This window comes from Drosophila bipectinata, chromosome XL, assembly GCF_030179905.1.
Source record: "Drosophila bipectinata strain 14024-0381.07 chromosome XL, DbipHiC1v2, whole genome shotgun sequence".
Classification (NCBI taxonomy): domain Eukaryota; kingdom Metazoa; phylum Arthropoda; class Insecta; order Diptera; family Drosophilidae; genus Drosophila; species Drosophila bipectinata.
In genome coordinates, this window is record NC_091734.1 from 2,238,524 (window position 1) to 2,263,952 (window position 25,429).

Below are 25,429 nucleotides of genomic sequence, written 5' to 3' on the forward strand. Positions count from 1 at the left end.
AGGGTATTTGTTTTTAAGGCATTAGTTGTTTAAATAATAACTTGGTATACAATTTTAGGGGTTTTAAATATACAATCATATTTATTTGATATTTTAGCAATAGATTTTGAAATTATAAAAAATTTGTTGGGTTGGAAAAAGGTTTTTAAAAAATATATATACTTTCTTTTTATAAATATCAAGGGTATCATTAGCTTCTACACATTTTGAAACTCTCGACTCGTTAAATTTCATTTTGTGCATACTTTATTTTTATTTCCTTCATTATTAATCGCATGTTTACACACCAGAAATTATAGCCCACACGAGAGTGTATGTTTGTGTGGGTGAGGGGGCGTTGAAAGTATAGGTAGAGAATGGAGGGGGCGTGGCATGAAAATTCTTTAAATTTCGAAACACGCAACGAGAAGGCAAGGCTTCATTATATAAAAAATAATGAAGTGCGATCGTAAATCACATTAATTGCTCACTAGATGGCGCTGTCACTGTTCAATATGGCCGCCTAAAAACCAAAATGGCCGACGAGCGACCAAATTAATGGCTTCCTGTGAGACAGAGACAGGCAGAAAGACAAGACCAATCGAATGCGCATCAAAGTTTAATTAAAAAAATTTCCCCTTAACAACCAACCAAAAAAAACTTGTTAAAATGTAATTTAAAATTGACAGAATGGGATCTAAAAAAAAAAAAGCGCAAAAAATAACCCATTGAACAACTTAATTGAAACACGAAGAATAAAAAGGCACTGCAAAGAGGAGAGACAACAAGCTAAAAGCATAAAAACAAACAAATTTCTGAGGGCAACCGCATAAAACCGCACACTCCTCCACACAGGACACCCCCAATAGTGTATTATCAGTCGATATTTCTCGGGTTTTCGACTTTTGCCACCTCTGTCGCTGATAAAGTTCAAAAGTGAATGCTTTTTAGTTGCACAAATTGCCAAACAAACAGAAATTCAACACACATAACAATTGGTAAATAAATACAAAAAAAAAATGAAAAATAAAAACTAAGCCAACACACACTCACACACCTCACTCGAACATCAAGTCAAGGCGAACCAAACAAAATTGTCCTGGCCAAAAACCAAAACTAAACGCTTTTCCTTTCCTTCACCGCTTCGCTGTTGGATCGACCTCCTAGGATTTTTGCACCACCACAGCCCCACCACCCACCAATAACCAAAGAAAAACTCCAAAATAGAGTGCGACAAAAAAAAGAACTATAGTAGTACTCGCGTGTAAGTGCACAGAAATATAACTGCTTTTAGTATCCGCTTCCGTTTTAATGCACCGCGTTTCGCGGTCGCACTGGTCGTTGTGGTCAGGAAAGTGGGTGGTACTAGAGGGTTAAGGGTGACTAGGAGTTACTAGAGGGTGACTAGAGGTAGCCGGGCGATTGCTCGAGCGCCAAAAAGAGTGACCGACACCCGAAAAAACAGCATGGCTTGCGTATGCTCTTAGACCGGAAAAGCAAAAAACCTTTCTCCGAAAGTAGTTGTAAGTGCTGGCCAAAAAAAAATGGAAGGAGGCTGGAAAAGAAAGTGCTACAAAGCCTAAAAATCAAAATCAAAAATACAATACCTCTAGAAATCCCCTTTGAAAGAGTATTTAAACATGGCTATATTTTGGCGTTTTCGAAAAACCAAAAAACCCATTGGAGCCTGGTGCCAGGACATATGTTGAGACCAGAGAAAGTTGGTGGCATTTCTCGAATTGGTTGGGTTTTTGGGCGGGCTTTTGTGAAATTGGTCGGGTTTTGTGTCCCCCCTCCCATTCTGTGTAGTGTGTGTGGTGGCCATACTTTTAATTTTATTTGAGTTTTTGGCGCTTTCGGATCTCTATTTTCAAGTGGGCGGTACACATACTTTTTCTGTTCCGCGACCTTAGATTTAATTGACACATAAACCGAAACAGAAAGAGTCAGAGAGAGTGTGAGAGTGAGGCAGAAACGGAAGCTGACGTTACCAAACGGAAACTGCGTTTTGTTGTACATTTTTGCCTCGAACATTTCGCTTCATTGCGGCGTGACATGAGCAACTTCCGCTTTGCACTTTGCATTTCCGGTATGCCTGCGAACCAAACCAAACCAAACAAAGCACCCATCATTTGTCAGGTGTCCTTGTTGCAGTGTTCCCAGTCGTAGTTCTTGCAGTTGGTCATCTCACATCAGTTCGATGTCATCGCCAGCCGGAGAGTCCATCAATCTGTCAGGTGAGGCAAGTAAATTGAAACTCTATTGAAAGCCCAAGGAAGCCACGATGACAGATGGGGCGGCAAAAGAAAACTTGCAACGACAAAGAGCTATATTAATTACTTGCCTCAGTTTTGAAATTTTCACAAGGATTTAAGGAATTTTTTTAATCCAATTCTAAAGTACTATACATGTGGAATATTTTGTTTTAAAGGCAAATATTTGTCTAAGCTTTAAATAGCTAACTAACTAACAGGCTTTTAAAAATCAAGTTTAAATACAAGGCTAACAAACATAAAATCTAATTAAGAGCCAAGCTCAAACCATCTGTAACAAATATTTCTTAAAAATAATAAATATTTTATGCTCGGTGTGTTCTTAATTGGTTTTCCACCGCTTTTCCAACGCCGCGCCGTTCAACTCTCACCCGAATAGCCCAGCCAGCCGCCGCCTTCCATACGAAAACCGCACTTTGGAAATAGTTTACCTGGAAAATGACAGGCCACCTCTGACGTTGCCGCTGCCGCTGCCACTGCCACTGCCGCTGCCAGCGTCCACCCACCTGGCTTGAGGTCATTGTCGCTGGTTTTGGGCCAGTTTATACGGTTCGGACGGCTTGTCCGGTTCGGGGCAGTTCTCTTCATTTATTCATGTGCAATTCTCGGACACACACACATCCCGCCCCTGGTCGATGGATATGCCAGTGGGTGTGGGTGTGGGTGTGTGTGTTTATTTTCCACGTGTTTTAATTAGTTTTCCAGAGTTCATCAGCTTACTGTTTTTTCCCAGTCTTTAACTCCCCAAAGGATTTTTCATCTCCTCCCGACTACCACCTCCTTCCAGCCACTAGCTGCTTGCCACTTGCCGCTTGCCACTTGCCACTAAATTGTGAATTATGACCGTCTCAGTCTCCGGGTCTCCTTTTTTTTTTTGACTCTCCGGAGTCTCTCTGGTTTTTAGTCTCCGGGTTCATTGCCGAATAATGAACATAACAAATCAACGGATCGTCATTAGGCACAATGGTCCTTCGTTTCTCGCTCTTTGTTGGTCGTCCTTCATCCCTGGTCGTTGGACTGCGGGGCGTATGCATAATTTTTCAGCTCACTGAAGCAAAAACAAAGTGTTGATGGCCTAAACGGGGATCTCCCACTCCCAGCTATATAGCTGCTGGAACAGGTGGAGCCACAGGAGGTGGGTCTACAAAAGTAATTACAGAACAACCAGCTGTTGCCTAGATTAATTGCCTTCAGACTTTGGAATGGTCTCAGACTTTTGTGTGAAATGTGAGCAGATCCAAATAATAATTGTCTTACAGAGTATTATGTCTTTTATCCTTTTATGTGATTTAATAATAAGCCATCTCATTGGCCAACTACTTTTAGTTCCACTTTAAAAATATCTCCAACCCTTTAGTTTACTATTTTTGTACTCTTAAAAAAGGTATACATGTTATTTGTTGATTCTTTTCACTAAAAAACTTGCAACATTTTCATTTGAAATTGTTAAGAAAAAAATCAGCTATTGAATCAGAACAATAAAAAGTATAAAGAATTAATCAAATTTTTAGCTTAAAAAAAAGGTAAAATCTCATTTAAAAACAAGTAAATATTTAGGGTATACAAATTTCATTTTTTTTGTTATGGATATGGATTCTTTTTTGTCAGGGCCATATTGAAAATGTTTTTGAGCATTTGACTGGCGGAAATAAATGTTATTTGGTTCGTTTCAAATTGCTTTGTTTCAGGGCCATGTTTTTTTTTTGCTTTTGTTTTCAGTTTTTCTGGGCTTTTTCTGTATTTTTTCTATACTTTTTTGATATAGCGGCTGAGTGTACCCTCGGGTCCCACGGGCCAATCAAAAGGAATCAATTTTCCAGCGCCCTCTTCCGAATGTAACGCCGATAGGAAATGTGTAATTAAAACCAACTTCATGCACAAATTATAATTTCGTTAAATGTAACTTTTTCCTTTTTCAGTCCCGTGCCCCCCAGGAAAATGCAATGGAGATAAATTTAACCAAAAATACAAAAAAAAAACAAGAAAGGAAAGCTAACTTCGGGCGGAGCCGAAGTTTATATACCCTTGCAGTTAAAACCGGATATATATCGCAAACATCGGATATAGTTGGCCGATCCTTATGGGAATAGGAATATATAATCCAATTTATTTCAATACAAAATCTAAAACAAGAAAGGAAAGCTAACTTCGGGCGGAGCCGAAGTTTATATACCCTTGCAGTTAAAACCGGATATATATCGCAAACATCGGATATAGTTGGCCGATCCTTATGGGAATAGGAATATATAATCCAATTTATTACAATACAAAATCTAAAAAAAGTCCCAAACTTCTATCTTCAAAAATACGAAAGTTGATATTTCTACCAAATACCATTTCCGATCGTTCAATTATATGGCAGCTATGGGATATAGTCGGCCGATCCTAATGAAATTTGGTAGGTTGGATCAACTGACCAAGAATTAAATCTGTACTAAGTTCCAGCTTTCTATCTTCAAAAACACGAAAGTTGGGTCATTTCCGATCGTTCAGTTATATGGCAGCTATAGGATATAGTCGGCCGATCCTTATGAAATTTGGCATGACGTAATGTTTTGCCAAAAATAGCTCACATGTCAAATTTGAACTCTCTAACTCTAAAAACACCAAAGTTATACCATTTCCGATCAATCAGTTATATGGCAGCTATAGGATATAGTCGGCCGATCCGGGCCGTTCCGACTTATATACTGCGTGCAAAGGAAAGAAGGGTGTGTGCAAAGTTTCAAGACGATAGCTTTAAAACTGAGAGACTAGTTCGCGTAGAAACAGACAGACGGACAGACAGACGGACAGACGGACAGACGGACAGACGGACAGACGGACAGACGGACATGCTCATATCAACTCAGGAGGTGATCCTGATCAAGAATATATATACTTTATAGGGTCGGAGATGTCTCCTTCACTGCGTTGCACACTTTTGACCAAAATTATAATACCCTCTGCAAGGGTATAAAAAGTCCCAAACTTCTATCTTCAAAAATACGAAAGTTGATATTTCTACCAAATACCATTTCCGATCGTTCAGTTATATGGCAGCTATGGGATATAGTCGGCCGATCCTAATGAAATTTGGTAGGTTGGATCAACTGGCCAAAAATATAATCTGTATTCAGTTTTAGCTTTCTATCTTCAAAAACACGAAAGTTGGGTCATTTCCGATCGTTGAGTTATATGGCAGCTATAGGATATAGTCGGCCGATCCTTATGAAATTTGGCATGTCGTATTATTTTGCCAAAAATAGCTCTCATGTCAAATTTGAACTCTCTAACTCTAAAAACACCAAAGTTATACCATTTCCGATCAATCAGTTATATGGCAGCTATAGGATATAGTCGGCCGATCCGGGCCGTTCCGACTTATATACTGCGTGCAAAGGAACGAAGGGTGGGTGCAAAGTTTCAAGACGATAGCTTTAAAACTGAGAGACTAGTTCGCGTAGAAACAGACAGACAGACGGACAGACAGACGGACAGACGGACAGACGGACAGACGGACAGACGGACATGCTCATATCAACTCAGGAGGTGATCCTGATCAAGAATATATATACTTTATAGGGTCGGAGATGTCTCCTTCACTGCGTTGCACACTTTTGACCAAAATTATAATACCCTCTGCAAGGGTATAACAAGAAAGGAATGCTAACTTCGGGCGGAGCCGAAGTTTATATACCCTTGCAGTTAAAACCGGATATATATCGCAAACATCGGATATAGTTGGCCGATCCTTATGGGAATGATGGCATGACGTATTATTTTGCCAAAAATGGCTCTCATGTCAAATATGAACTCTCTAACTCTAAAAACACCAAAGTTATACCATTTCCGATCAATCAGTTATATGGCAGCTATAGGATATAGTCGACCGATCCTTATGAATTTTGGTAGGTCGTACTATTTTGCTAAAAATAGCACTCATGCACTCATGCGAAATTCGAACTCTCTAACTCTGAAAACATCGAAGTTATGCCATTTCCGATTAATCAGTTATATGGCAGCTATAGGATATAGTTGGCCGATCCGGGCCGTTCCGACTTATATACTGCGTGCAAAGGAAAGAAGGGTGTGTGCAAAGTTTCAAGACGATAGCTTTAAAACTGAGAGACTAGTTCGCGTAGAAACAGACAGACAGACGGACAGACGGACAGACGGACAGACGGACATGCTTATATCAACTCAGGAGGTGATCCTGATCAAGAATATATATACTTTATAGGGTCGGAGATGTCTCCTTCACTGCGTTGCACACTTTTGACCAAAATTATAATACCCTCTGCAAGGGTATAAAAAGTGGCGTTGGAAAATGAAAATTTGATTTGTCTGCATTTTAATGAGATGTGCCTCCGGTATAGTTGGTAATTACGGGATAAAAATACTCTCATCTCGTACTTTTTGTGGCTTAATTCGATTCGTAAATAAAAAATGTAGCCCAGAGAGGCAAAAAAGTGTTACCGATTGGTTGTACTTGCAGGCATTTAATTGGAAACATTTACTTAACCGCCAAATAGACAATTACAAACTAAAACTCAACTAAGCTCCATAAATTTTTGCTGCATCATCAAATGTTTTTCTGCATTTTTCCACTTTTTTTCGCGGAGGATACACACCACACACACACAACATGCAAATTAGCCAAAAACGTTAAATGGCTAATTCAATTAAAATTCTATGGCAAATAAAATAAAAATCAAACAAGAGAGAGACTTCCCGAAATGGGCGTATATGTATATTTATGTGGGCGTGGCATAGGTAAATCAACACGCACAGCAACAAATCTCCAGCACACACACAAAACACTCCCAAAGCCAATGAAGTTTATGTTTTTTAATTAAAAATTTTCAAGCGCCATTTCGAAAAAAATTTTCACGGCTCTAAATGAAATATTTTTCGGGTTTTTTGACAAGAATGTATGGAATATTAGATACTGTAGTTTTGGGATGTTTTTAAGATATAATTGAGGTATAATATAATAGGATAATTAGGACAAAGATCTATTAATATATAGTATAGAAACATGGCTATTTTATTTTAGGTTTCTAAGGTTTTTTTTTTTTAAATATTTCAATATGTTTAAAAAGAAAAAAAAAGCTCTTACTTCTTTAAATTTTTTCCAAACCCATTTTTTTATAAATTACAACTCTTTATAAGCCTAAGCTACCCTCAACCCCAAGATTTTACCCCTGGAATGCGCCAAAACAATTGCCTCGTTGACCACATTATGCGCAGGTGTGACTCAGGTGCGCGCTTGGCTATTTAAAAATTGGTCGGCGGTCATAAATTTGGACCAATTTAGGCCACGTTAACAGAATGTAGCCAGCCAGCGTGGGTTTTTGGCTTTTCAGTGTGAACTCTAAATGAAATCAAGCATGCCCGATGAGCATTTTCCCGGCCAGGATAATGGCCAGGCTGAGAGGCTGAGTGGCTGAGGACTCCTGTTTCCGGTCCATGTTGCCATGTCAAAATAATTGTGTTGCGTTTGTTTGTTTGTTTGTATGTCGTGTATGTCGGTGTATTCGTGTTTATGTCCATGTTTATATTTATGTTTATGTTTATTCCACCTCCTCGTTGGCCATTGCAGTTTAATGCGTTTTTAAAGCGCCCGAAAATTATGTTCCTGGTTTTCGGTTTCAGCTTGTTCTAGTTTTTCCGACCAAAACATATAAAAATAATTTATGGCAAATTAAAAAAATATCAATTTTCGCATTGGCTTGCATGGTTGAGTTGTGAGCTTGTTCTTTTCAGTTGTTACCTTTGATTAAATTTTAAATAGAGTCCCAAAACTGAATAAATAATCAAAAATTGTAGGGATTGTAGCTTTAATTTTATTTTCTTAAAGAAATAATTGTGATATTTGTAAATAATAAAAACTTTGTATTTTAAAAGAGTGTTTCAAACTTGTTATTTATGATATCAGTGTCTAATCGATTGGCAAATAGTTTCCACAATCGATTGACACTCAAGACTTTTGATTGCACTTTGCCTCCACTTGCCAACCCCACACATTGGCAACCATCCCCTGCCTTTCACGCCTCATTTAAAGAAGGCCAAAATAAAAAATATTGAAAACAAGAAAGGAAAGCTAACTTCGGGCGGAGCCGAAGTTTATATACCCTTGCAGTTAAAACCGGATATATATCGCAAACATCGGATATAGTTGGCCGATCCTTATCTGAATAGGAATATATAATCCAATTTATTACAATACAAAATTTAAAAAAAGTCCCAAACTTCTATCTTCAAAAATACGAAAGTTGATATTTCTACCAAATACCATTTACGATCGTTCAGTTATATGGCAGCTATGAGATATAGTCGGCCGATCCTAATGAAATTTGGTAGGTTGGATCAACTAACCAAAAATAGAGTCTGTACTAAATTCCAGCTTTCTATCTTCAAAAATACGAAAGTTGGGTCATTTCCGATCGTTGAGTTATATGGCAGCTATAGGATATAGTCGGCCGATCCTTATGAAATTTGGCATGTCGTATTATTTTGCCAAAAATAGCTCTCATGTCAAATTTGAACTCTCTAACTCTAAAAACACCAAAGTTATACCATTTCCGATCAATCAGTTATATGGCAGCTATAGGATATAGTCGGCCGATCCCGGCCGTTCCGACTTATATACTGCGTGCAAAGGAAAGAAGGGTGTGTGCAAAGTTTCAAGACGATAGCTTTAAAACTGAGAGACTAGTTTGCGTAGAAACAGACAGACGGACAGACGGACAGACGGACAGACGGACAGACGGACAGACGGACAGACGGACATGCTCATATCAACTCAGGAGGTGATCCTGATCAAGAATATATATACTTTATAGGGTCGGAGATGTCTCCTTCACTGCGTTGCACACTTTTGACCAAAATTATAATACCCTCTGCAAGGGTATAAAATGAGTGGCAACGTCAGCTTCAGAAGGGTGAGCGATTAATTATGCGCATAGCTGGCTGCCAGAGGCGCCCAACCCCACTTCGTAAAAGGGAGTGGGGACTTTTGGGCGGTGGGCAGGCACACACACATGTGACGTGTCGGCGTTGGCATAATATATGCATTCTTATTAACAATCTCGTCGCCATTCCGACTCTCAACAACTTTGGAAGAAACCTCCAACCCAGGCCACAGGCCAACTTGAAACCCAGCCCCATCACCCACACCCCTGCGGCTGCTTCATTTGGATGTGTAAACGTGTTATTTATTTTGCCCCCCCACTACCCCTATCCTTTGCCAAACAAAAACGCTGAAAAAAAACCAGACGAGAGAGTAGAAAGAAAACTGAATGTTGCCTTTTAAGTGGCAATAAATCAAATTGTCCTGTTTCTTGCCCTCTGGGAAGCTGAAGAAAAAAAAAACCAGAAAGAATTCCGATGGATAAGGGGGCGGTTGAGGAAGGGAGGGCGTGGCATTCAGTCAGCGAGCTGTTGGCAACTTACTTTCATATTTGACTTAGTCATAAAAGGCAAAAGCGATTCGCTTTCCAGCTAGCCAAGCCGAAGCATCATCACACAGTGGATAAATATTTAAGCCATTTAAATGGGGATCCAAAGGGGTTTTTATATATATAGGGATCTTAGTAAATATTTTTAACCTACTTTTATAGTGTTGATTTATAGATTTTTAAAATATTATAAAAAGAAACTAAAACCTTCAAACCTTTGTCTTCAAAAATGGTTTCAAAAATTCTTTAAAAAAAAGAGAAACCTGTTTTTTTTGAGTTTTTCTTTTGGTGCAGAGATCCAAAGGACTAAAGACTAAGGATCTGCCTCAGACCCCCTCTAAGTCAGTCAGCTGTAAGCCACTGAAGCGTGTGTGTGTTCGTTCTGTCGGCGTCTCTGCTGACGCGGCGTCGCGGCTTTGTGTGTGCGCTGTTTGTTTAGCGTTCCATAAGCTCTTAAGCTCATTTTGGTTGCGTTTTATTTGTAACTTGAGGCACAAACCCATCTACCCACATCCTTATAGTCGCACACCACCCCCCCTACACCCAACACACACACACACACACACCCGAGCGTATAGAGCAAAAGCTGACTTTATTTATTTAAAATAAAGCTGCCAAGCAGCTGAAATATTGAGTCAAACAATTGCAAGACGACAGCTGCAGCTTCGAAATTAAAGGCAACGGGGCCTCCAGGCTACCGGCTCCCGGCCAAAGGAAATCTGGTTGGGGAAAATGGCAAAAAATAGAGTGGGGAGAGAACGAAGGATTTTCCGACGGGCAAATAGTTGTTAATCTAAGCCAAATGTTGTCAGCGAAAAGGACTCGACTTGACTGAGCAAAGCAAAGCTAGTGTCTAAAGCTTTTGGCTAAAAGAAGGTATGCCAAAGGTAATTGATAAAAGAAATAAACAAAAAACGGGGATTCAAAGTCCCCAAATAGAATAAAGTCTAATCCGAGCTCTTAAGTTTAAGTGAATTTTTGAGAGGAGCACTTCAAGAGGTTAACTTCCAGCAACCGACAAACAATTGACTATTAATAAAGATTTTTAAACGAATATATGCAAATAGGAATAGCACCTTTCAACCACCCAGACACACATGAGCACCCACTTTCCCCAACCACTTTGGTTGTGCATGTCTTTGTGGTTCTTTGTGCGCTTAGTAACATCAGAATTTAACACCTTTTGATCGGCAGACAGCAAACGACCTGGGGGAGTGTCAGTGTGAGTGTTCCTCTTACCTCTTACAGTTGCTGTTGCTGTAGTTATGGCACAAAATAAATTCCTATAAGCTTTACACACACACACACTTGTACACTTAACACCCACACACACCCCAAACACACACACACTTGCAGTTGTGGAGACTTCGAGTCCGACTTACATATGCTCGTTATTCATAAACTTAATGCCAAAGAGAGCATAATTTTCATTTTGCCAGCGTTTCGGGTTTTGTTTGCTACCCGTTTTCGAGGTACCACTCCATACCGCCCATTACCACGACCTACCACCCACTACCGCCCCGAAATACTCAACCACCCAAGGAAGAACCTCCAAGCCTCCACCAAACCAAACAATGTTACCCATTGGAATACAGACACAATTAGAAAAAGTATTAAAAGGTTTTTAATATTGAAAATATTTAAGAATTTTAATTCTTAATATTATAAATCTATAGATTCAATTTCAGCTTAAAAATTGTTGTAAAAATTATTTTAAAATCTACTTTTCTAGCCAACCATACATATTGTTATGAAATTTCTTATTATTTCTAATATTTCATTTAATAAAAAATTTCATTTAATTTGTATACTTTTTTTTCAGTGTTTATATGGCAGACTTAGAAGCATACAAGGCAAATAAAAGCCAAACATGGCCAAGAAACAAGGAACAAGGAACAGGAACAAGGTGGCCTGCCAGGGGCGTGCCAAAAAAGGGGTGGTGTTCTGGAGGCCCTGAACGGGTACAACAATAAACTTGTGTAGCAGCGTTGGTAAGTGGGAATCATATAAACATATACATCAGTAATCAAACACACACAATCGCACACACACGCCCGCACACGCACCAGTTGGCAGCTGTTGCGGCTTCATATCAGTGTCTGGATCACGGGGCGTATGAGTAATATGCGCAGTCAAAGTTGCAGGAAAAATGCGATGAGCTGAATGATTGAATGACTAACTGAATTGAAAAACATACAAATAATTTAAGGAAGCTTTCTCCTTTGAATATCAAGTAAACCTTTAAGGTCAAAGGTACTCCATGGTGGGGGTTTCTATTATGTTGGCACCCATCTTTGGAATTATATTTTCTTGCAGGGCTCCGTTGTCATTTTCTTATCTGCTTGTCGGGGCATTCACTCGATTCGTATTTCAATTATGCATTCCGGCAGCATGGCCAAGGACCTCTGCAATCCTGTCAGTCCCCCTCGAGGACCCCCTTTCTTTCTGCATTGCAAGCTGCTGAATAAAAAAATAAAAAAAAACATACTTATATATGAAAGAATGAAAGAAAGTTGAGAAAGCAGGAAGAAACTGTGGGCGGGAAATGTGAGAAGAAATTTTCTGTTACATTCCACATTCCGGTCATTAATACGCCATCAACAGAGCGAGGGGGGAACGAGGTGGTGGACCTTTAGACTAGAAAGGGAGAAAGCATAGCTGCAGTCTCCGCTTGCCAGTCGTCATCGTCACAATCATACTCATGGTTATTAAAAAAAGCTCTGCTTACACGGTAAAGAATTGTAACAAAAAAGGTAATTCTGATGGTACCCCTTGAAAAACCGGGATGCTCTCATATCGCCACTTCCGATGACTATATCTTGACCAATTCATACCCGATCCTTGAGCGGAGTACCTTTAACGATTTGTGGGTCGATTTTGAACCATTCTGCATCAAAACCCTGACACAACATATTTTTTCAATTTTTTTCATATTTTTCTGATGGTTCCCCTGGAAAACCCGGGATGCTCTCATATCGTCACTTCCGATGACTATATCTTTGCCAATTCGCAACCGATCCTTGAGCGGAGTGCCTTAAACGATTTGTGGGCCGATTTTGCACCATTCTGCATCAAAACCCTGACACAAAATATTTTTTCAATTTTTTTCATATTTTTCTGATGGTTCCCATGGAAAAACCGGGATACTCTCATATCGCCACTTCCGATGACTATATCTTTGCCAATTCGCAACCGATCCTTGAGCGGAGTACCTTAAACGGTTTGTGGGTCGATTTTGCACCATTCTGCATCAAAACCCTGACACAAAATATTTTTTCTATTTTTTTCATATTTTTCTGATGGTTCCCCTGGAAAAACCGGGATACTCTCATATCGCCACTTCCGATGACTATATCTTTGCCAATTCGCAACCGATCCTTGAGCGGAGTACCTTAAACGGTTTGTGGGTCGATTTTGCACCATTCTGCATCAAAACCCTGACACAAAATATTTTTTCAATTTTTTTCATATTTTTCTGATGGTTCCCCTGGAAAAACCGGAATACTCTCATATCGCCACTTCCGATGACTATATCTTTGCCAATTCGCAACCGATCCTTGAGCGGAGTACCTTAAACGGTTTGTGGGTCGATTTTGCACCATTCTGCATCAAAACCCTGACACAAAATATTTTTTCAATTTTTTTCATATTTTTCTGACGGTTCCCCTGGAAAAACCGGGATACTCTCATATCGCCACTTCCGATGACTATATCTTTGCCAATTCGCAACCGATCCTTGAGCGGAGTACCTTAAACGGTTTGTGGGTCGATTTTGCACCATTCTGCATCAAAACCCTGACACAAAATATTTTTTCAATTTTTTTCATATTTTTCTGATGGTTCCCCTGGAAAAACCGGGATACTCTCATATCGCCACTTCCGATGACTATATCTTTGCCAATTCGCAACCGATCCTTGAGCGGAGTACCTTAAACGGTTTGTGGGTCGATTTTGCACCATTCTGCATCAAAACCCTGACACAAAATATTTTTAAAATTTTTTTCATATTTTTCTGATGGTTCCCCTGGAAAAACCGGGATACTCTCATATCGCCACTTCCGATGACTATATCTTTGCCAATTCGCAACCGATCCTTGAGCGGAGTACCTTAAACGATTTGTGGGTCGATTTTGCACCAAGATTGTATAAGTTTGTTCCGCATAATATACATATTTTAAAAAAGTTTTGTAAAATTTGGGTTCTCAGTGTCGCGTCATGGGCACGTCAGGTTGGCCCGAGCTCTTCTATTTTTTGTAGTCGCCCTCCGCCGGACACGCACGGCCGGACAGCTGGAATGCAGTTGCAAATGGCAATGACAATGGCGCTGCGAATGCGGATGCGAGTGCGGATGTCAATGGCAGGAGAAAGCTGTCGTTGTTGCCAGTCGGTCGGCAGAAATGTTGCACGCACGTTCGCCCCCCGAGTAAAATAAAACCAAATGCTAATGACGGCAGTAAAAAAAACCTTTTACAATTTAAAATATTAATTTGGATATCTTTCAGAGGATGGCAATCAATCTTGATCGAGTCACCGTAGCGTTTGCCTTTAAGAATCAAATTACCAGTGCAAGGAAAGACAGAAACACAGGACTCTTGCCGAAATATGAAGCTTAGTGGCGTGTCCGGGCTGATGCGGACGGAGGAGCAGCAGCAGCAACGGGCGAGGGAGGGCCCAGCGGGTAACCAGCCCGCCGTCTGCCCTGTCGGCAACTGCAGGACGATGGTGGCCCACACTCACCTGTTGCGGCACATGATCAGCGACCATCTGGATCCAGGGGCGCGAGCTCTGCCCTTCCAGTTGCGCCTCCGCGAAGTGGCCATTGGCCAGAAGACATTGCTAATGCTAGCCTACAGCCAGATGGTCCTGGACCAGGACTACTGCCTGGCGGTGCTCAACTGGCGTCAGCCAAACATTAAACTGGGTCCCGGGGAACTGGCCGCCCAGCAACTGGATCTGCCGCCGTGCCACCAGTTTCTAGACTGCCACCTGCCCGTTCTGGTAATGGCATGCCGCACCACCTGGAAGGCACTGCTCACCCACGAGGATCGCGCCATCCGGTCGGAGCAGTATGCTATCGGCGCCCGGTATCCGGACCCCAGCCGCGAATGGGGAACCGTCTACCTCTTTTGGCTCCTCTCCCCTGCCACCCGGCGACCGGTGTACGCCACCCTCAGTGTTCTCAACGATGAGCTGGAGTGCATCGAGCGAAGAAATCGGCGTCGGATTCGTAACTTTTCCTGCCGCATGCCCATCCAGCAGTTCATTAACGGTCTGGATCCCACATTCATTACCATCAATGAGGAGAAGCTGGACAGGAACTGCAAGGTAGAAGGTAATTGGGAGAAGGCATCTGTCATCGTTGAGGTCGTCCTTGAGGGAGAGGGCAAGTAACCACCCCCTATTCTCCTTACTAGTCTCATTGCATTTGGAACTCTTTAGTCTTAAATTGTAATTTAAAAAAAAAAATTTTATTTTTCAAGAATTTTAAATATTAAAGCTATCCAGATCTGGCTGAAAAATGGCCAAAATACCAACAGCACTATCCAGCAGTAATATTTGCAAATTTATGCAAAAAGTAATCGGCCAAGTTTCGAGTGTCCTTGCATCCTTCGGCGGCTTCGGTTAATAAGTGGAAATCAATCTCGATGGGCGTGGCGCACTTTGGCACCTTTTGGCACAAATTTTCGGTGCCAGTCGTTTCGGTTTCGGTTTCAGTTTCAGTTTCGATTTCAGTCTCGGTTTTTGGGGTTTATGGCCATTCGAGCCGGGCTGGGCAATATTGATTCCGTTTTGCCAACTTTATTGCCCCTTTTTTTCTGGGGCATCGCTGTTTTTATGGCCCAAACAGACATACCGGATTTTTTTTTTTTTTGGTTTGGTGTCGGTGATGGAGCTGCAAATGTGCCATAAATTGTTGTCCTTTATGTTTTTATGTCCTGACAGGCAGATCAAATCAGATCCGATCAGGCGACACACAAGCATTTTGAAACAAAATCTAAATCAAAGATATTTTTGTTTTTTTTTTTTTTCATAAATTTTCTTTAAAATCGAAACAATAAATTTCAAAAGCTTTTCAACAACAAAAGTTTCTGTGAAATCCAGGAAATCTGTGAAAATGCCGACCTTTAAGTAGAGCTGAGAGAAAAAGCAAATAAAAAGCAAACAAAAATAGACAATGGAAAACTAGGGGGCTACTTGAGATCCCAATATAACGCGACGACATGTTTACGATGCATTTGTATCTGAGCATAACGCCCTCCAACTTTATTTTCCCTTTTATATTTTTCTTTTCTCTTTTTTTTTTTTTTTTTTGCCTCATCTTTTGGATTTTGTATGCTTCCATGTTGGCATTTTCATTGATGCGAAGAGGCAAAAAAAAAAAATATACAAAAATCAGTAAAGTCGGCGCAAGGATTTGAAATTCCCATTCGCCCCCCCTCTTATCCTTCGGACTAAAACCTCTCCGACTATGTCCGTCTGTGTCCATTTGTCCGACCATGTCTGTCTGCCGTGTCCGTTTGTCCGCCAGCCTCTGTGTCCGTACGTGTGCGTGCTCCAAAATGGAGAAACATCCCTTGGGTGGGGCAACCACGACAACGATGAGGACACATAAAGGCTAAATTGGACTTGAATGTGCGCCGTGAAAGACATTGGGCCACTGGATGGCCAATGGACAAACACTCAAGTCATTTATCCACCTCCGCCCCACCTTCAGGCTCTCAGGCCCCTTGGCCACTATATATCCATATACGTCGTCTCCTCTAGGAGCCGTAAAAATATCAGGCAACCCCGTCCGGAGCCTATTGAATTGGAAAATTCAATGGATATAACCATTCAATTGCGTCCTACAAGTGTATAATTACGCAGCGTTCTCCTGTCTCCTGTCTCTAACTTCTCCGATATCCTGATGGCTTCAATCCTTTGCCACCCACCTCAACCTCCATCCCATGGAAATCGCACAACCAGAACGTGTTAACATGAAGGCCGAAACGTGTACTTTTGGCCAAGTGAGTGGGAGCCATCAAGGCGAGTCGTGCCGCATGTCAAAAGTTTTTGTTTCTATTCTGTTTCTGTTTGCCCAGTAGTTCCCAGTAGTTGGATGAAGCTAGAGGTATTGCTAGACCACAGGATGATTATGACGAATTCAAAAATTGATGCAAGCAAATGGTGTGACCATATCTTTAAAGAGAGTCAAATGTGCCCTTTCTGTGCTTTTTTGGAGAATTTTAAGGTCGTTTTTTCAAGACTACACGGTAACTGTGAGCTATCAAGCTCTTAATGAAAACATTTTACATTGTTTCTGGCATACCTTTTCGTTTCAGTCAAATATGGAGATGTTTTGAAGAACAGGCGGCTCACCGTTACTGGACAACTCGGAGCCAGAATGAAGATGCCGGCCTTAAGCCTCCGAGCGTTTCTGACAAACAGACAGACAATCGGACAGACTGAAAGACAGACTGACAGACCATTATAGAAAAGGGGGCGTCGCTTGGGCTGGATTTTTGTCAAGTGAGCAGCTGCCCTGAAAGGTTGTTCCAACTAAATGAGGGAAAGAGCTCCAAGGTTGTGCCTTCTGGCCACATGAGCCAAGTAGACTGAGAATATGTATGCAGAGTTGTTCTCGTTGAAAGAACTTGGGAAAATGATTTCCTTTGGACATGATTTCACTTTTTACAGTGTCAAAAATTGGTTATGAGACTTTAAAGGTTATAATTCATAAGCTTTAATTCATAATAGGATTTTAGTCTTGCAACTAGGGACTCATACATTCAGGTATAAACAATATTTAAGCATCAATTTTAAACAATTTAATGTCTACTTTTTTTTTTTTTTGGTAGTCGAGTAAACCATGTTTGTTACCTGACAAAACAGCTTCCTCTGCACTCCGGAAAACTGACTGACTGACTGGCTCTCAGGACTCTCGGCATCGATGGCTGGCATAATTGCAGGACTCACATCGTTAATGGCCAAACCACTCGAAAGGCAGAGGAGCGTATGCTCATTAAATGGAGATGCTCTATCTCCAGATACCTTGAGCTAGCAAAAAAAAAAAAAATAGAGTATTTAAAGCAAAGCGAACCTTTGCCCACTTCACCCAGTTTTTGGGGAATCTAATGCACATTTAAATGCTGGCACTTGGTCGCAGTCTGTTTGCTCAACTTTTCTGCTGACTTTTTAGACTAAAAGTCAAATATTTCATTTGGAAATTCCTAGCGACGAGGCGAGAATGAAATGTGAAAATTTCCACCCATTCTCCTTGTCTCTTTCTCGCCGCGTCCAGCTGGCTCTTTCACACATTCTACTTTTCTTCATTCTACCCACTGATAGCTGCGAAACACATTTTTCTAACTGAATAAAAAGCGAGCCTCCCACTTTGGTGGCTGCTTAAAAACTATAAATTAAGTTTACAACTTTTCCGCAGAAACTTTTCCTTTATTTTTTTTTCACCATCCTCTCCTATACTACATATACATATATATTTTTGTTGTTTTCCGGTGCAGTTACTGTTATTTTCGCTGTTCTATCACAGTGTGACAAAATGGCATTGTCAAGCAAACGGAATTGGAATCTCGACTGTCTCCGTTTGGCCCATTTCTCTGATAATTCAAGTGTTACCAAAAGCAACTTTGACATCCATCATTTGGCATCTGTTGTTGGCCCACTTGTTGACCTTTTGTTAGAAACAACTTGGAGAGGTTGAATAGGTTAGTTAGGTTGGAGAGGTGGTGGGTGGTAGGTTGGAGGTTGGAGGTGTACCCACCTGACAGCTAATCAAAATGTCGCACAAAGTTCATTAACAACATTTTCCAGTCAATTGTCTTGTCAGGGTTAGGAAGTCTGAGATTTGTAACAAAAAAAACAAGAAGAGGTGTTGGGTAGCATATTTCTGCAGCTATGTATTTATGTTTGCAACTGCCACCCACTGAAAAACACCGAGACTTTCACCCCCCACTCACCCTTGGTTGGGGTCGCCGGCTCACTTTGTTAACAACTTGGCATAAAGTTGTTTGTCTTTCACCTTGTCGTGTCGATGACATAACAACGAATACTTTCTGGCGGCGAAAGCGGAAAGGTAAGTTATAACAGGGGTCAGAGGGCAAAGTGCTGTGCAAATTTATTGGAAACTTAACGAACTGCTACAAATATAATAGACAATACGCCAATACAGAATACAATTCATTTGCGCGAAATTTAATTAAAGTAAACATTAATTTTGGTAGTAAACATTAAGTACTTATATATACATATGTATGTACTTTACAGTAATTAAATATATAATAACATTTTCAATGACTAACTTCAAACCACAGCGACAATGCGCCAAAATTGCCGCGAAAAAGCAAAGCCCGCCAATATAGCGTCTTCTGAGATCGCGAATATGACGCAAAGATCTAGTATTTTTCTTAAGCGCTTTATTTCTATGGAGAACGGCCGATTAGGATACGAAAATATTAAATTACTATATAATTATAATGATTCTTTAAAGTTAAAACATAGAAGCACATCTTCAGATATATAGAACATTTAAAAGTTTTACCCAATTTTAGGGGTTGAAATAAAGAAACCCTCCCTTTAATCTCATAACAAATATCACCCAGCCTTGGTACAGAAGTGCTAGATCTTTGGCTTTTAATACAAATGCAATTTGCCCATTTTTTCTCCATTTTCTTGGAAATATAATTTTTTCCTTGCAAGGATTCCCAGTAAACTAACCAAAGGCCAGGGGTGTAAAAATCAATCAAACAAAACGAACTGACACTTGGACAGACGATTAAAGGAAATGGAAGTCGGAAAATGGGATAGAGAATGATATGGAGATGATGGTGCGGCAAGGCAATGGTGGAAAGACAGACAAGGAAACTCAATATGCAAGAAAGGAAAAGAAAAAAATAAATATATCGGAAAACGAAAGAAGACAGATGGAAAACTTTATAGATGGACAGGGAAAATAACATAAGGGAGAATGGATCCTGTCATTGTTTCGGTCAAACGCACAACAACAGAGCGTTAAATTCGCAGAAAACGAGCCAAATGGAACGAAGAAATGAGTTACAGCTGGATTTCATACGGGAAGCCATGGTAGCCAAAACTTGAGTATTTTCTTAGGCATTATTTAAAATGCAGCACCTGGTCACTTTGAAATCCCAAAAAATGAAGGCAGTCAATTATCCCACTTTTTCAATTCAGTCTGTTGACTCGCCTTGTGGGGGAAAGAACTACCTCACTTTATTTTCTCCGATTTTTTTCATTTTTAATTATTATTTTAAGCTGAATATTATTTTTGCCTGGCCAGCACAGTAAGTCGTTGCCACTATTACTGTTCCTGTTTATATATTTTATTTTTTTTGTTTTTAAATTTATTATCCATGCCATATTTTTAAAACATTTGTGAGCTATACATGCAGTCGTTTTTGTTTAAACAATGGAGCTTTCGGAAACTCTTCGTTTTTTTTTTTTTTTTGAAGCTTGATCTTTCATTTTCTTGTGGATTAGTAATCTCTATTTAAATATTTTTAAAACATTTGTGAGCTCTACATGCAGTCGTTTTTGTTTAAACAATGAAGCTTTCGAAAACTCTTCGTTTTTTTTTTTTTTAAGCTTGATCTTTCATTTTCTTGTGGATTAGTAATCCCTATTTAAATATTTTTAAAACATTTGTGAGCTATACATGCAGTCGTTTTTGTTTAAACAATGGAGCTTTCGAAAACTCTTCGTTTTTTTTTTTTTGAAGCTTGATCTTTCATTTTCTTGTGGATTAGTAATCCCTATTTAAATATTTTTAAAACATTTGTGAGCTATACATGCAGTCGTTTTTGTTTAAACAATGGAGCTTTCGAAAACTCTTCGTTTTTTTTTTTTTGAAGCTTGATCTTTCATTTTCTTGTGGATTAGTAATCCCTATTTAAATATTTTTAAAACATTTGTGAGCTATACATGCAGTCGTTTTTGTTTAAACAATGGAGCTTTCGAAAACTCTTCGTTTTTTTTTTTTTTTGAAGCTTGATCTTTCATTTTCTTGTGGATTAGTAATCCCTATTTAAATATTTTTAAAACATTTGTAAGCTATACATGCAGTCGTTTTTGTTTAAACAATGAAGCTTTCGGAAACTCTTCGTTTTTTTTTTTTTGAAGCTTGATCTTTCATTTTCTTTTGGATTAGTAATCCCTATTTAAATATTTTTAAAACATTTGTGAGCTATACATGCAGTCGTTTTTGTTTAAACAATGAAGCTTTCGGAAACTCTTCGTTTTTTTTTTTTTTTTGAAGCTTGATCTTTCATTTTCTTGTGGATTAGTAATCTCTATTTAAATATTTTTAAAACATTTGTGAGCTATACATGCAGTCGTTTTTGTTTAAACAATGGAGCTTTCGAAAACTCTTCGTTTTTTTTTTTTTTAAGCTTGATCTTTTATTTTCCCGTGGATTAGTAATCCCTATTTAAATATTTTTAAAACATTTGTGAGCTATACATGCAGTCGTTTTTGTTTAAACAATGAAGCTTTCGGAAACTCATAGTTTTTTTTTTTAAGCTTGATCTTTTATTTTCCCGTGGATTAGTATTCCGTATTAAAATATTTTTAAAACATTTGTGAGCTATACATGCAGTCGTTTTTATTTATACAATGAAGCTTTCGGAAACTCTTCGTTTTTTTTTTTTTTGAAGCTTGATCTTTCATTTTCTTGTGGATTAGTAATCCCTATTTAAATATTTTTAAAACATTTGTGAGCTATACATGCAGTCGTTTTTGTTTAAACAATGGAGCTTTCGAAAACTCTTCGTTTTTTTTTTTTTTAAGCTTGATCTTTTATTTTCCCGTGGATTAGTAATCCCTATTTAAATATTTTTAAAACATTTGTGAGCTATACATGCAGTCGTTTTTGTTTAAACAATGAAGCTTTCGGAAACTCATCGTTTTTTTTTTAAGCTTGATCTTTTATTTTCCCGTGGATTAGTATTCCGTATTAAAATATTTTTAAAACATTTGTGAGCTATACATGCAGTTGTTTTTGTTTAAACAATGGAGCTTTCGGAAACTCTTCGTTTTTTGTTTTAAGCTTGATCTTTTATTTTCCCGTGGATTAGTAATCTCTATTTAAATATTTTTAAAACATTTGTGAGCTATACATGCAGTCGTTTTTGTTTAAACAATGAAGCTTTCGGAAACTCATCGTTTTTTTTTTTAAGCTTGATCTTTTATTTTCCCGTGGATTAGTAATCTCTATTTAAATATTTTTAAAACATTTGTGAGCTATACATGCAGTCGTTTTTGTTTGAACAATGGAGCTTTCGAAAACTCTTCGTTTTTTTTTTTTTTGAAGCTTGATCTTTCATTTTCTTGTGGATTAGTAATCCCTATTTAAATATTTTTAAAACATTTGTGAGCTATACATGCAGTCGTTTTTGTTTAAACAATGGAGCTTTCGGAAACTCTTCGTTTTTTTTTTTTTGAAGCTTGATCTTTCATTTTCTTGTGGATTAGTAATCTCTATTTAAATATTTTTAAAACATTTGTGAGCTATACATGCAGTCGTTTTTGTTTAAACAATGAAGCTTTCGGAAACTCTTCGTTTTTTTTTTTTCTTGAAGCTTGATCTTTCATTTTCTTGTGGATTAGTAATCTCTATTTAAATATTTTTAAAACATTTGTGAGCTATACATGCAGTCGTTTTTGTTTAAACAATGGAGCTTTCGAAAACTCTTCGTTTTTTTTTTTTTTAAGCTTGATCTTTTATTTTCCCGTGGATTAGTAATCCCTATTTAAATATTTTTAAAACATTTGTGAGCTATACATGCAGTCGTTTTTGTTTAAACAATGAAGCTTTCGGAAACTCATCGTTTTTTTTTTAAGCTTGATCTTTTATTTTCCCGTGGATTAGTATTCCGTATTAAAATATTTTTAAAACATTTGTGAGCTATACATGCAGTCGTTTTTATTTATACAATGAAGCTTTCGGAAACTCTTCGTTTTTTTTTTTTTTGAAGCTTGATCTTTCATTTTCTTGTGGATTAGTAATCCCTATTTAAATATTTTTAAAACATTTGTGAGCTATACATGCAGTCGTTTTTGTTTAAACAATGAAGCTTTCGGAAACTCTTCGTTTTTTTTTTTTTTGAAGCTTGATCTTTCATTTTCTTGTGGATTAGTAATCCCTATTTAAATATTTTTAAAACATTTGTGAGCTATACATGCAGTCGTTTTTGTTTAAACAATGAAGCTTTCGGAAACTCTTCGTTTTTTTTTTTTCTTGAAGCTTGATCTTTCATTTTCTTGTGGATTAGTAATCTCTATTTAAATATTTTTAAAACATTTGTGAGCTATACATGCAGTCGTTTTTGTTTAAACAATGGAGCTTTCGAAAACTCTTCGTTTTTTTTTTTTTTAAGCTTGATCTTTTATTTTCCCGTGGATTAGTAATCCCTATTTAAATATTTTTAAAACATTTGTGAGCTATACATGCAGTCGTTTTTGTTTAAACAATGAAGCTTTCGGAAACTCATCGTTTTTTTTTTAAGCTTGATCTTTTATTTTCCCGTGGATTAGTATTCCGTATTAAAATATTTTTAAAACATTTGTGAGCTATACATGCAGTCGTTTTTATTTATACAATGAAGCTTTCGGAAACTCTTCGTTTTTTTTTTTTTTTGAAGCTTGATCTTTCATTTTCTTGTGGATTAGTAATCCCTATTTAAATATTTTTAAAACATTTGTGAGCTATACATGCAGTCGTTTTTGTTTAAACAATGAAGCTTTCGGAAACTCTTCGTTTTTTTTTTTTTGAAGCTTGATCTTTTATTTTCTTGTGGATTAGTAATCTCTATTTAAATATTTTTAAAACATTTGTGAGCTATACATGCAGTCGTTTTTGTTTAAACAATGAAGCTTTCGGAAACTCTTCGTTTTTTTTTTTTGAAGCTTGATCTTTCATTTTCTTGTGGATTAGTAATCCCTATTTAAATATTTTTAAAACATTTGTGAGCTATACATGCAGTTGTTTTTGTTTAAACAATGGAGCTTTCGGAAACTCTTCGTTTTTTGTTTTAAGCTTGATCTTTTATTTTCCCGTGGATTAGTAATCTCTATTTAAATATTTTTAAAACATTTGTGAGCTATACATGCAGTCGTTTTTGTTTAAACAATGAAGCTTTCGGAAACTCATCGTTTTTTTTTTTAAGCTTGATCTTTTATTTTCCCGTGGATTAGTATTCCGTATTAAAATATTTTTAAAACATTTGTGAGCTATACATGCAGTCGTTTTTGTTTAAACAATGAAGCTTTCGGAAACTCTTCGTTTTTTTTTTTTTTGAAGCTTGATCTTTCATTTTCTTGTGGATTAGTAATCCCTATTTAAATATTTTTAAAACATTTGTGAGCTATACATGCAGTCGTTTTTGTTTAAACAATGAAGCTTTCGGAAACTCTTCGTTTTTTTTTATTTAAGCTTGATCTTTTATTTTCCCGTGGATTAGTATTCCCTATTTAAATATTTTTAAAACATTTGTGAGCTACATGCCGTTTTTGTTTAAACAATGGAGCTTTCGGAAACTCTTCGTTTTTTTTTTTTTGAAGCTTGATCTTTCATTTTCTTGTGGATTAGTAATCCCTATTTAAATATTTTTAAAACATTTGTGAGCTATACATGCAGTCGTTTTTGTTTAAACAATGGAGCTTTCGGAAACTCTTCGTTTTTTTTTTTTTTTTTTTGAAGCTTGATCTTTCATTTTCTTGTGGATTAGTAATCCCTATTTAAATATTTTTAAAACATTTGTGGGCTATACATGCAGAAAAAAATTCAAAAAATATTTTGTGTCAGGGTTTTGATGAAGATTGGTGCAGAATCCACCCACAAATCATTTGAGGTACTCCGCTTAAGGATCGGATATGAATTGGCAGAGATATAGTCATCTGAAGTGGCGATATGAGAGGATCCCGGGTTTCCAACCATCACAAAAATTTGAAAAAAATTCAAAAAATATTTTGTGTCAGGGTTTTGATGCAGATTGGTGCAGAATTCACCCACAAATCATTTAAGGTACTCCGCTTAAGGATCGGATATGAATTGGCAGAGATATAGTCATCTGAAGTGGCGATATGAGAGGATCCCGGGTTTCCAAGGGGAACCACCAGAAAAATTTGAAAAAAATTCAACAAATATTTTGTGTCAGGGTTTTGATGCAGATTGGCGCAAAATCGTCCCACAAATCATTTAAGGTACTCCGCTTAAGGATCGGATATGAATTGGCAGAGATATAGTCATCTGAAGTGGCGATATGAGAGGATCCCGGGTTTCCAAGGGGAACCATCACAAAAATTTGAAAAAAATTCAAAAAATATTTTGTGTCAGGGTTTTGATGCAGATTGGTGCAGAATCCACCCACAAATCATTTGAGGTACTCCGCTTAAGGATCGGATATGAATTGGCAGAGATATAGTCATCTGAAGTGGCGATATGAGAGGATCCCGGGTTTCCAAGGGGAACCATCACAAAAATTTGAAAAAAATTCAAAAAATATTTTGTGTCAGGGTTTTGATGCAGATTGGCGCAAAATCGTCCCACAAATCATTTAAGGTACTCCGCTTAAGGATCGGATATGAATTGGCAGAGATATAGTCATCTGAAGTGGCGATATGAGAGGATCCCGGGTTTCCAGGGGAACCATCACAAAAATTTGAAAAAAATTCAACAAATATTTTGTGTCAGGGTTTTGATGCAGATTTGTGCAAAATCGACCC

At 38.1% G+C, this 25,429-nt stretch overlaps 2 protein-coding genes across 2 annotated transcripts in view; both read left to right on the forward strand.

Annotated features, from left to right (window-relative positions):
* The first annotated feature begins 14,220 nt into the window (after window positions 1-14,220).
* On the forward strand, window positions 14,221-15,228 carry LOC108120025 (uncharacterized). Its single transcript, XM_017233507.3, has one exon. It carries the CDS (start codon window positions 14,297-14,299, stop codon window positions 15,083-15,085), a length of 789 nt encoding a protein of 262 aa, XP_017088996.2. The 5' UTR covers window positions 14,221-14,296; the 3' UTR covers window positions 15,086-15,228.
* A 4,664-nt stretch (window positions 15,229-19,892) lies between these two features.
* LOC108127069 (uncharacterized) overlaps window positions 19,893-25,429 on the forward strand; it is a 90,468-nt gene continuing 84,931 nt past the window's right edge. The window contains exon 1 of the mRNA XM_043209719.2: window positions 19,893-19,992. The gene's annotated coding sequence lies outside the window, so the exon portion shown is untranslated. The remainder of the gene's footprint in view (window positions 19,993-25,429) is intronic.

Bases quoted from the DNA above. Each gene is read 5' to 3' on its own strand.
- LOC108120025 (XM_017233507.3), top strand. From the start codon at position 14,297: ATGAAGCTTAGTGGCGTGTCCGGGCTGATGCGGACGGAGGAGCAGCAG.